A 12,529-nucleotide genomic window follows, 5' to 3' on the forward strand; every position below is an offset into this window, starting at 1 on the left:
TTAACCAAGGGGATGAAAAATCTCTACACTGAAAACTACAACACATTGATGAAAGAAATTGAAGAAGATACAAATAAATGAAAAGACATTCTGTGTTCATGGATTGGAAGAATTAATGTTGTTAAAATTTCTATACTACCCAGACCAATCCTCAGATTCAATGCAATCCCTATCAAAATTCCAGTGTTTTTCATAGAAACAGAAAAAAAAAATCCTAAAATTTGTATGGAACCACAAAAGACCCAGAATAGCCAAAGTAATCCTGAGAAAGAACAAAGATGAAGGTGTCACATGTCCTGATTTCAAACTATATTACAAAGCTATAATAACTGAAACAGTACGGTACTGGCATTAAAAGCAGACAAACAAGTGGACCAGAATTGAGACCCCAGAAATAAACCCATGCGTATGGAGTCAACTAATACTTGACAGGGAAGCCAAGAATACTCAGTGGGGAAAAGATAGTCTCTTCAGTAAATGGTGTTAGGAAAACAGGATATTCACATGCAAAAGAATGAAACTGGACCCCTATCTTACACCACTCACAAAAATTAACTCAAAATGGATGTCTGAAACCATAAAACTCCTAGAAGAAAACATAGTAGAAAACTCCTTGAAATTGGTCTTGGCAATTATTTTTTGGATATGACACCAAAAGCACAAACACCAAAAGCAAAATTAAACAAGTGAAAGTACATCAAACTAAAAGCTTCTTCACAGCAAAAGAAATAACTCACAAAATGAAAAGGCAACATATTGAATGGGAGAAAATACTTGCAAACTACATATCCGTTAAGGGGTTAATATCCAAAATGTCTAAGGAACTCATACAACTCAATAGCAAATCATCATCATCATCCAATTTAAAAATGGGTAGAGGATCTGAATAGACATTTTTCCAAAAAGACACACAAATGGCCAACAGGTACATGAAAATGTGCTCAACATCGCTAATCATCAGGGAAATGCACATCAAAACAATGAGGTATCACCTCACATTTGTGAGAACGGCTGTTATCAGAAAGATAAGAAATAGCAAGTGTTGGGAATTCCCTGGTGGTCCAGTGGTTAGGACTCCACGTTTTCACTGCTGAGGGCGCAGGTTCGATCCCTGGCCAGGGAACTTAAGATCCCACAAGCTGTGTGGCACAGCCAAAAAAAGAAAAAAAATAGCAAGTGTTGGTAAGGTCGTGGAGAAAAGGGATCCCTTGTGCACTGTTGGTAGGAATGTAAATTGGTGCAGCCACTATGGAAAGTAGTCAAATAGAACTATCATATGATCCAGCAATTTCACGTCTGGGTATATATCCAAAGGAAATTAAATCACTGTGTCACAGAGATATCTGCACTCTCATGTTCATAGTAGCATTATTTATAACAGGCAAGACATGGAAAAAAGCTAAGTGTCTATCACCAGGTGAATGGATAAAGGAGTTGCAGTACATACATATGCAATAGAATATTATTCGGCCATTAAAAAGAAAATCCTGCCATTTGCAACATTATAGAAAAACCCTAAGTGCATTATGGTAAGTGAATTAAGTCAGAGAGAGAAAGACAAATACCGTATGATCTCACATATATGTGTAATCTAAAAAACCTAAACTCATAGAATCAGAGTGTACAATTGTGTTTGCCAGGGTGGGGAGAATGGATGAAGGTGGTCAAAGGGTACAGATATAAGATATATTACTTGTGATATATACATACATAAAATATCACACTGTACACCTTAAATGTACACAATGTTACATATGTCAATTACATCTCAACAAAGCTGGGTGGGAGGGTGGGGAGAAAGAAAGACGTGAGGAGTGGGCTGGAGGAGAAGGATGGAGAAAGGAACTAAGCACCTACTTTCAGAGGCCATTTCAGATTCTTTCCAGCACTCACTCTGTATATGCTGGGCTGGGTGCTATGTGACACACACTTGCCATCTACAACTAAGTGACAAGAGGATGAGAAAGATAAACTAGAAGCAAATTCGCAAATTCTGGCAATAACTTTTTCAAAGCCATTAATGTTACCAATAGTAAGTGATAATAACTGGGAAGACAAAAGACACAGCAAATGATAATGTTTGTCCTGCTTTGTGAGCAGCTGAGGATGAAATGTAGGATTACTACTTTATATTTTGCAAATCTTACATTTACACAATGTCATATTATCAAAACTCTTAAGCCTTTTGAAAGTATGGCCAATCACATAAAAAGAATGACAGGCTCCACTCACAAAGGGGAAGGGACACTGTTTTAAGTCATTTGGATGAGATTTGCCAAAGACTCGTTCTGTGCTGTGCCCCAGTGATTCCAAGGACAGCAACCAACATTTCCTTACAAGTGAAATCAGATTAAAGAACATTAAGTCAGTTGTTTTTATGGGAAAATGAAACAAATGTACAGTGTGAGGAGTGTCGAGTATTCATTCATCCAACATTTACTAAACACATACGTGTACCAAGCATTATTACGCTAGTTGAGCAAAGTAAATATTTAAAACAAATAATACAGCTTCTGCTTTCTGGGAACTAACAATCTAATGAGGAAAGTTGAGATGGAAATACTTACATAAGATGTTATGGAAGAAGGGTAGAGTATGCCAGGGAGGGCAGGAAGAATTTTACCTGTTTGCTTTGGATATTGAAATGTAATATAGGAGCAGAAGAGTTTATTGGGCGGGGGGAAGGCGGCTAGTTTCCCAAAGTATGTTCTGTAGAATGCTAACCTGCTAAATTTGGAGACAGGAGACAGGAGACAGTGTGGGTATTTCCATGGTTAAACACTACATATTATAGCCCTCCTGTGGAGATTCACTATGAACATTAGCAAATTAGCAGCTCTAAGAAGTCCACTATTAAAAACAAAAGCACAAACCTATCCAACTTGCAGTTCCCATTGTAATTACTCATGGAACCCTTTTTAATAGAATAGCACCTATAAACAACCTTGGGAACAAATTTTGGGGAAACAGGTTGTACGGCCATCAATGGCACTAGACAGCTGCCAACACTGCAGGAGAGGATGAGCCCAAAGCCAGGAGAATCCCTTTGGGCTGATTTCATTAGTTGCTGCATAACATTTCCAGAGCTACTTAACAAAAGTAAGCAAATAGGGATCTGTAATACAAGATCAAGCAAGAAAAACACAAACCCACAGATGACTCCTGAATCCTTATTTTGATCACAAACATTGGTCTTCTGAAATGTTAACTCTTACCAGAGATAAAATGTATGAGAGATGAGGATGCTGGGACATGACAGGCTATGGGTCTTAGCCTATGTCTGTGCAAACATGTAAATGTCAATTATTGGACCACTCCTGTAATATGATGGAGAAAAAAGCTACTTAAATGAAACCTCAGTTGCAGTTTCAAGAAATTCAAAGAGCCAAGCCATCTAACCAAAAACTCATCCATACCAACCAGTCGACCCCATTTCTCACATTGTGCCAGGGTGCCTGGACTCTAACACAAACGCATTTACTATATTCTAGCTGATAAAGAACCTTTGCTCATTTCATTAACATTTATTTTAAATGTCCAGATGGCATACTAGATAGTGATGAAGTCACAGATTAGTAAAAGCTTCTCATGACCATCAACCATTCCTTATACACACAATTCTGATCTGGGCACTGCATTTCAGTTTGCTCAATGAGTTAGTGAGACAGGCTAGTTAGTATAGAGAAATTTGCTTCTTTTCTAAAAGATTCCACAGAAAAAGACCAACTGCTACAATCAATCAGATTCTGCACTGGTTTTAGGACAAGCGATGGCAGGTGAATGTTTCCGTTGATTTTTCTCCTCCTCTGGCCCTTGTCTGGCCCCCTTCACTGATGCTGCAAAATATCTGTTCCTTACACTGAACACAGCCAACTCACAATTTCCTGTGTATGCCTTTATTTACAAGATGGATGAAATGCTGCATATTCTGTACTCCACTGGTATTATTCTCTCACAACATTCATTTGCCATCCCCTTGTATGTGCATGTGAAATGCAAAACAATTTAAATATTAGTCTAAGGTCAAACAAAGAAGCCCCCTCAAAATACATGTCCATCACAATGATTATTTTAAGACTCCTGCCACAGCTCCCTTTCTAGTGCGTCCTGCAGTGGACTAGAACACACTTTTCCAAGGTGGTGGCGTCTGTATGGAAAGGTGGGGTGGAAATAGGCACTGGACCTGCTGTCAGAACACCTGCATATGCCCGACTGGACCTCTTGTCAAGTGTGTGGCCTCAGATGACTTCACAGCTCACTCTAAAATGAGAGGGTTGGACTGAATGATTTCTAAAGTTTCTTCTCATTCTAAAGATTCTTACTTTCATTCTTTGTGTCATCAAGTACCATTTCACTGTGGAGAGTTGTTTAAAAATGATTGATGGCTAAATTACAAAAACCTGTCAATTCCTCTAACGCTTGGATCACTCAGATTCCTATTTGCTAAGCTTATAATATCTTTGAAATTGTTGGCATACAACTATTATAGTTCTAACTTCTCATTTTCTTTGCAAATTCTAGCCAATAAGGCAAGATAATTGCATAACTGATATACTCAGTATACAGAATGCTGTCATGAGGCATGAGACATTTTTTATACACTGCCTTTTAAGGCCCATAGTACAAACTTCTGTCATTTAAAAGTGGCTCCTAAAATGCAGCCCAAGAAGGCATTCAAGGGAAATCATCTCAGAAGCTTGCTGAATGTGCAGACTCCTGGGCTCCAGAATTTGCATTTTAACGCGTACTATGGCAATCCTTATACCACCGAAATTTTAGAAATACTGACTAAAGATTTCAACAGTAACTAGAAATTATTTTTGAAAATTAACTATTGAAAAAAATGGGGCACAGACCTGAATGTTAATCTGAGGGGTTATTTATTAGATAATTTACCAAATTTGAGGTTTTGAAAGTTGCATAAATTATTGTACCTTAAAATTTCCCAGACAAATCTCTTCCTAACTACACAGTAAGCAGCATACGAACAAGACTGTAAGTAAAGTCCATTCTTTAAAAATGTACTAAAATCTTTCAACTAAATGCATCAAAATGCAAATAAACAATCACATTTTTGTCCTGGGATTAGGCCAAGATGGCGTTTATGTTTCTGAAGCAATCCACAAAGCCAAGATTGAGGTTTCAGAGGAAGGCACCAAGGCATCTGCAGCTACAGGTATGTTCCTAAGAGCACAGTGTCAGCAACACTCAGTCAGCTGCTTCCCCCTTATCTCCCTTTGTTAGATTTATCCAGTTCAACCTCCACACTTCTAAGCCTCCCCACTAAAAACCCAAGTCCAGATGTAGTAGAGCATTCTAAAAAAAGAAATGTTAACAGAACAAAGTTTTTGAAAACTGATGGGAGAAAAGAGAGAGCCATTTTGAAAAGGATTTGTAGCACGACCCCATAAACAAGGAATAGAGTCATTTTGAAAATTACCTTCAGGAAGGAATTTATTCCATGGAATATTTTGAAAATAGGACACAGTGTTGGCTAAGTGGTATCTTTTCCCTTTAATTTTCCCATTTGCACCCCATCATAACACTAAACAATGCTATATCATTAGGATGCTTTTATTTCTCCAAAAATCAAGGCATATAAGTGACTTCGTATCCAATTTTAATAGTGACTTTCCTCAAATGAAGAGAAAATACAACGGGATTCTATTCTTTATCTTTCCTGCAGCTCTGTTGTTACTGAAAAGGTCTCGGATTCCTATTTTTAAAGCAGATCGGCCATTCATCTTTTTCCTGAGAGAACCCAACACAGGTATTACAGTATTTTTTGATAGGAGTCACATAAATTAAGTATTTATCAGCATCTCTCTAGCAACAAAGCCTCGTTTGTCCACCCTAACCTAAAACAAGCATTCCTTCCAGCTGGTTTCCATGGTGCTTCAGAAGCTTCTCAGTTGCTATGTCATGTATCCTGAGAAAGGGGAATATTTCATAACTACTGAGCAAACTAATAACCTCGGTGGCGTTTTTGCCTTCTGTTTCTCTCAGCTCATTTATAGTTGATGTAGGTCTTTAAAAATTCAGGTTTCTACTTCTGGGGAGACTTAAAGTCATGAAAGTAAAATAAATGATACATCTTTTTTCCCCATTGTTGCCAAGCTTTCTTGGCCTTGAAGGATGAAAGAATTCCTTCAGGCCACTAGAGTGTCCAAGCAGTCCTCTGGCTCTCAGCACCCCTAGTATCCTAGGGAACGCACCTGCATTTCTATAGTTTTCCTGTTGATCTTTCTCAAGCTTGCTGAAGTTACGCACAAATCAAATGTTTGCCCTAGTACTTGTTAGGTCCCACCATACAACCTCATCTTAATCCAAAGAGGGGATGGTACAGGCAGAGCCTTAGCACATCAGAAGGACAAGCAGAAGTCCTTTAAGCATCAACAACAGTGAACAAAGTATTCAAATCATTCCTCTTAATGTTGCCCCACCCTCTCTGGCAATTACTTATCAGCCTAGGAAAGGAAAAGAGATTCTCAGTAAAGAGTTGTTGGCAAGTCTAAACAATGTGTCAAAAAGAGATAGGATGGAACAAGTCTAACAAAATCAAGCAAAAGTGGATCTACTTTAACTAAACATCAGGCATTATTTTTATTTATGGAGAGAAAAAAAGTCAAGTTAGAATAATGAAAATTACGCATAGGTTTTACACAAATTGTTAAGGAAATACTGTCAACATCATTTTATCTGAGAATCATTTGCATACTGCTGTAACTTATGCTAGAAATCAAAGAGACACTTGAGACAAAAAGGATGAAGATAGTCATTCACTAGGAAATCATCTATTGGGGGATTATTTGGGGAGAAAAAGTCCATCAACAAAGTATATCCTCTTAGTATTTCACCATGATCATCCCAACCCCATATTCATTAGATGAAAGTGTCACTTATCACTCAGAACAGGCAACAGAGAGCCCTCTCTTAGAAAGGATACACTACTCCCTCAAGAAACAAAGAAACAGGACTAAACTTGAACAGAAAGGTCACTGTCAAAAGCTCATAGCCAATAAAGGTTGATGACAGTTAAGAGAGAACAGTTTCTCTTTTGGAATTCAACTGCATAAAATGATGTAAAATCTTTGAACTACCTAGTAAAGGACACACCACTGTTTCCGTGCTAAGAGTTTCCAGAACGGCCATAGTAAACAGAATGAAAATACAATCCAACACCAGTTCCATAATCCGCCGCACATCTAAATATAGTCCTTGTGAATTTATTTACCTCTCTTTCTGGGAGGTACTTGCCCATAACACACAAGGCAAAGTGGCTATTCTTCTGGTGACGGGGTATTGAAAGGACAAATGAGTCTCAGCCTTCAGTACACCAAATTGACAAAGCTTACTGATAAGGGTAAATAATGACTCAATCAGTTGACAAATGGGACACATACAAGAACATTACAAAAAATGATCTTAACCTGAAAATTAAACTGTTGGAGAACATCATTTGTCCAGCCTACAGCCATCCATCCATTGATCTAAAGGGCCTAAAAGACATGATATTCCCCTCAAATGTACTCCCCCTCCCCTTTGCTTACAAAAATTCTGCAGTATTTCACTAATTCAACTAATATGCCCAGTTTCTTAAAATGTAAAAAAAACCTGCAAGAGATGAGATATTAAGCTTGAATTTTGATGGGTTTCAAAGCTTGTGACTAGGTTTTGGGATGAGGGCATAGAGTATGGAGGCAGAGAGATTAAGGACAAAAAGAGGAGACAGAACAAACTGCTTCTTTCCAACTCCCTCTAGGGTTCATACCCCAAAATGTATTAAAGGTCAAGCAAGAGTCTAAAGGATTATTACCTCATGAGCAACCTGTGAAATGCAACTAAGAACTTTCTGATAAGGAAAGTGGCCAAATATTGGACTAGATTGAGTCCCTTTCCTAAATATTCTTGTTAAGTATTAACTTTTATCTGAATGACTTGTAGTCCCCCTCCTGTTAATCTCAGAATCTAAACATATATAATTTAAAACCAGACAGTATATTCTGGATTTTGTGTATCTCTTGTTGAATTTAGCAATGTGACTGCAGCTAATTACCTTAACAATTCCATTTACTAAATGATATCCTGCTTAAAGGTATTTTGTAGAGGTGAAAACATGTTTAAAGAATTGCATATGAAAATACTATTTAACACTACATTAAATGCTTTTTTTTCTTGACAGCATTTGTCTTCAGTATTGGGAGAGTTTCAAATCCCCTAAACTGAATTAACAGATCTCAAGCATGTTCTCCACTTTCATCGATGCTTTTCTTCATAAAAAGTTACAATTTCATTTTGCTATACCCTTGATTTTAAAAATGTTCTGCTAAAGTATAAAAAGACAAGGGTATGTGATTTTCAAATATTATGAACCTAAAAATACTTCAATTTTACCATAATTTTATAAATTTATTTCACCCTCTCTTAATCTAAATGTATTTTAGCCTTCTTTTCTACTGGTTATCCCAAAAGCACTACAAGGCACAGCAGTGATCTATGAATGGTAAGTGAGTCAGGTCACAGGGTCACGTCCTCAGTAAGGACACGTGAGGCCATGTTGGACTGAGGGCGGACAGTGAATAGTGTTCAGTTTTCCTTATCCTGGATAACTTAGGGAGAATGCAAAACGAGGAAAGTCATTTGAAACATGTTTCCTTTCCATTTAGCTTCTAAATAAAATGGAGAGTTGAAGTGTAATAGCAGAGCAGAACAAAGAGATCCCTGTTGAAACCCCAGTCTGTTGTGAGACTTCTGTAAGTATGGCATCAAGCTGCTAAATGCTAGACGTTTCAGAGTATGTGGTATACCCCAAACTTACAACTCCCTGACCGATGGCTTCACCTTAGTGCCATCCACAATCCTAGTGAGAAAGGAAAAGGGGTTGAAGGAAAGTAAGTAAGGAAACCAATAAAGTCCAAAGGCGTCTGCTTTTTAAACAGCTTTAAAGAGTCTGCCTATCCGCCACAGATACCATCATTTCCATTATCTAGGCAGAAACGGAGCATGTTGGAGTGGCCAACAAAATCTAAGAACATAGAGTAAAAAGACAATGCAGATTATGTAACATGTAATTACAGTTAGGTTTAACAAATGTGAACTTCAAGTGGTGTATTTTTCCAATGCTAAAAAGCAAGGCCTTTAAAATTCCATTATCTTAAGATGGTTTTAAATGATTACTTTAAATGTGATTATTTCCTAAACCACACAAGAGTAAAATAGAGCATTTATTGATGGAATAACAAAAGTGCTTTTCTTAAATATTCTTCAAAATACATTTGTACAACTTACAATAATATATCCAAAATAACTGTATATACAAAACATTGCCTAGTTTTAATGTATGTGCTTTTTTCCCCAAAAATTACAAAGTAACTTCTTTTTTATTTTTTTGGCAAAGTTCAACCTTAACAGAGGTGACAATTTTAAAGGTTGGTTTAAGAAAATAGAACCTGAGGGAAATTGACACGCAAGAGTCAATGACAAGCAAGAGATTTGGAGGAATATTTTTAGTTTGTTAAATAAAAATGTTTTTTAGAGTGATACTTTTCACATTACAAAAATAAACCAAAATGAAGAAAAGGTCACTGTAAAATGATGGAAAAAGGATCTGTAGACTTGCTCTTAGTATTTCAAAAAGCCAACAATGCATGTCAAAAAATGAATGCAAGATCACAACAGTCTTGTATTTACTTTGTATTTGGAGAAGGTAGTGAAATAAGTGGCCACATTCTGTTTTCTTTTAATTGCTATTAATATGGTTGATCTGATTGGCTCTTCGATGAATTTCATCCAAGAAGTTCTCCAGTTGTTCTATTAGCATTCTTTTTTTAAACCTGTATAAAAAAAATAAGTAATAGTACTCTCAATTTCTTTTTAACAAATAGTTATATATCAGTATAATTTTTTTTAAAAGAGAGAAACTGCCTTGGAAAGATTTTTCAAAGTGAGATGAAAATGAAAATTCAACAACTTTATGATATATAAAATCTCTTGGAGGATTAGAAAATTATTTTATCAGTAGAGTATTATAGTTTGTTCCTAAAACAAATAATCCAGGCCTAAGTACAATGGGAAAGAGGTTATTTCTTCCACAATCAAAAAGAAAAAGGGGGGAGAAAAAACCCTAATAAATACAAGGGTTATAAATATTCCAGCAATATGGGCTCCCAAAGCAATGACTCCAATAGCTTCTTATGCTCTTTGAACACTGAATGTTGAATGGAATGTGAATAAAATATGAATATAATTCCCCACAAAATGGAAGAAGAAATGAAATTTGGGCAATTGCATTTAAACTGTGGTGTTCTACTATTACAATTTGAAAACTAGCAAATCAAGGACAATTAGACATCTGTAGTATAGGATACAGCAAACAAAGTTCAAGTTGCAAGTTTTAAATTTTTGCAGTAATAAATATAGTAGACTAAAATTGCTTTTGTCTGCCTAAGTATTAATACTGCTGATGCTTTTCAGAATATCCCAAAACACTGCCCAATCTATACCTACTTCCTCTCTACTTGTACACTAATATGACTACCGACCATAATATTACACAACTCTCTAAAAGGTGGCAGAAGTAGGGCTTCCCTGGTGGCGCAGTAGTTGAGAGTCTGCCTGCCGACGCAGGGGACGTGGGTTTGGGCCCCGGTCCGGGAGGATCCCACATGCCGCGGAGCGGCTAGGCCCGTGAGCCATGGCCGCTGGACCTGCACGTCCGGAGCCTGTGCTCCGCAACGGGAGAGGCCACAGCAGTGAGAGGCCCGCATAATGCAAAAAAAAAAAAAAAAAAAAAAAAAAAAAGGTGGCAGAAGTAGAATCCAGGCACCCGGAATATAGCTAAATCGATGATGAAGTTTGAGTTGGCAGAATGTTACATAAAAGAGCAGAATTAGTTAAATACTCAATATCAATAATATGAAAAGTTATGGCCTTATCTTGAAACTTCAAAGTAACCTATGCTCTAGCCACTCATAGAAAAAAAAAAAATAGAATTAACAGCTTTATCTAAAAAAACCTTTACATGTAGGATGGAAGAAACTGGGGGACTAATTAAAGGGTGGGTATCTTGGAAGGTCAGATGAGACAAACGCTAAGTTTTCTTACATTACTAAAATTCTAAAAGTCTTGAAGAAGAAATTTAAAAAAATGCTTTTTTACTCACTGAACTCATACAACTATGCTTTCCAGTTAATTGCACTTCATAGTTACCATTTATAATCTTGATCCACATTCCTTGTACTAAAGTACATAATCCTGGGCTACTGAGGCAATCAGAATAAGGCCCATTTGTCCAGCTCTGGTCCCCTTAATTACATGTTTTCCCACATACAAGTGAACTGCATTCAAATATTGCCTTTCAAGATTACGTTTTATCACTAATATTAACTGTAGCTCAAATATACAAAGGAGAAAAATTAAAGACTATAACATATAAAGACACCAAAAAGCCACAGGGTAGGATAAACGAGAATTATGCAAGAATCTGTAATGTGTAGAGAGAAAGGGTCCATGATTTCTGAAGAATTTCTGTGTAGCTATTTTTTAAGTGAACTTCCTTCAATAAACTGAAAAAAAAGAGAGAAGTACTTATATACAAAGGGGTATGTCATATACATGCATAACAACACAAGTATAAAACAGATACTGTTAAAATACCAACTACAGAAAACTGGGGACTCACTGCCTCATATCATAATGTACAACAGATTATTTACCTTGATGCTTCTTTAATGACATTTTGTAAAAATATTAGTCTTGTTTGTAAACTGCCTTGCACATGCTTCAGTAAAGTGAAGATCCTTTCATATTCTTAAAACGAGAAGCAAAAAGAAAAATTAAGTGGCTTTAATTTGCATTCTTATTCAATATTTTTCTATTACAGCTTACTATATCAAGATATACTAAGACAAAACCAAAACTAGTCTACATAAAATTTTCACTGCTCATTAGAGATTTTATAATACACATATTTCATCATACATCAAAAAAGATAAAATAGCTTTTCAAACACTGCTTTTTTTTTGGTAAAAGTTCTCAATAGGGTATCAAATATAAAGCTTAGAAGGATGAGTAAACAGCTTTTTGGTAGTGCCACAGAAAAATAAGAAGTGGCCTTTACAAAAATCCATCCTTATGACAAATTCTAAATTACAGCTAACCTTGGGAGTGGATAAAATAGAGCGGGGGAGAAAAAAAAAGTGAAGAGTGCTGTCTCACAGGAATAAAGACGCAGATGTAGAGAATGGACTTGAGGACACTAGGAGTGGGAAGGGTAAGCTGGGACGAAGTGAGAGAGTAGCATTGACATATATACACTACCAAATGTAAAACAGCTAGCTAGTGGGAAGCAGCTGCATAGCACAGGGAGATCAGCTCGGTGCTTTGTGACCACCTAGAGGGGTGCCACAGGGAGGGTGGGAAGGAGACACAAGAGGAAGGGGATATGGGGATATATGTATACGTATAGCTGATTCACTTTGTTATAAAGCAGAAACTAACATACCATTGTAAAGCAATTATTCTCCAATAA

The 12,529-nt window shown here is 36.7% G+C and overlaps 1 protein-coding gene across 3 annotated transcripts in view; it reads right to left on the minus strand.

The window, feature by feature from the left end:
• Positions 1-6,573: 6,573 nt before the first annotated feature.
• INTS6 (integrator complex subunit 6) overlaps positions 6,574-12,529 on the minus strand; it is a 90,690-nt gene continuing 84,734 nt past the window's right edge. For all 3 annotated transcript variants that reach the window (XM_004274617.4, XM_049701049.1, XM_033436903.2), the window contains 2 exons: positions 11,715-11,808; positions 6,574-9,833 (listed from right to left, as the gene is read on the minus strand). In XM_004274617.4, the coding sequence (XP_004274665.1) occupies positions 9,740-9,833; positions 11,715-11,808 (188 nt within the window). In that variant the 3' untranslated portion in view covers positions 6,574-9,739. The remainder of the gene's footprint in view (positions 9,834-11,714; positions 11,809-12,529) is intronic.

Source organism: Orcinus orca, chromosome 18 (genome assembly GCF_937001465.1).
Source record: "Orcinus orca chromosome 18, mOrcOrc1.1, whole genome shotgun sequence".
Taxonomy (NCBI): Eukaryota; Metazoa; Chordata; class Mammalia; order Artiodactyla; family Delphinidae; genus Orcinus; species Orcinus orca.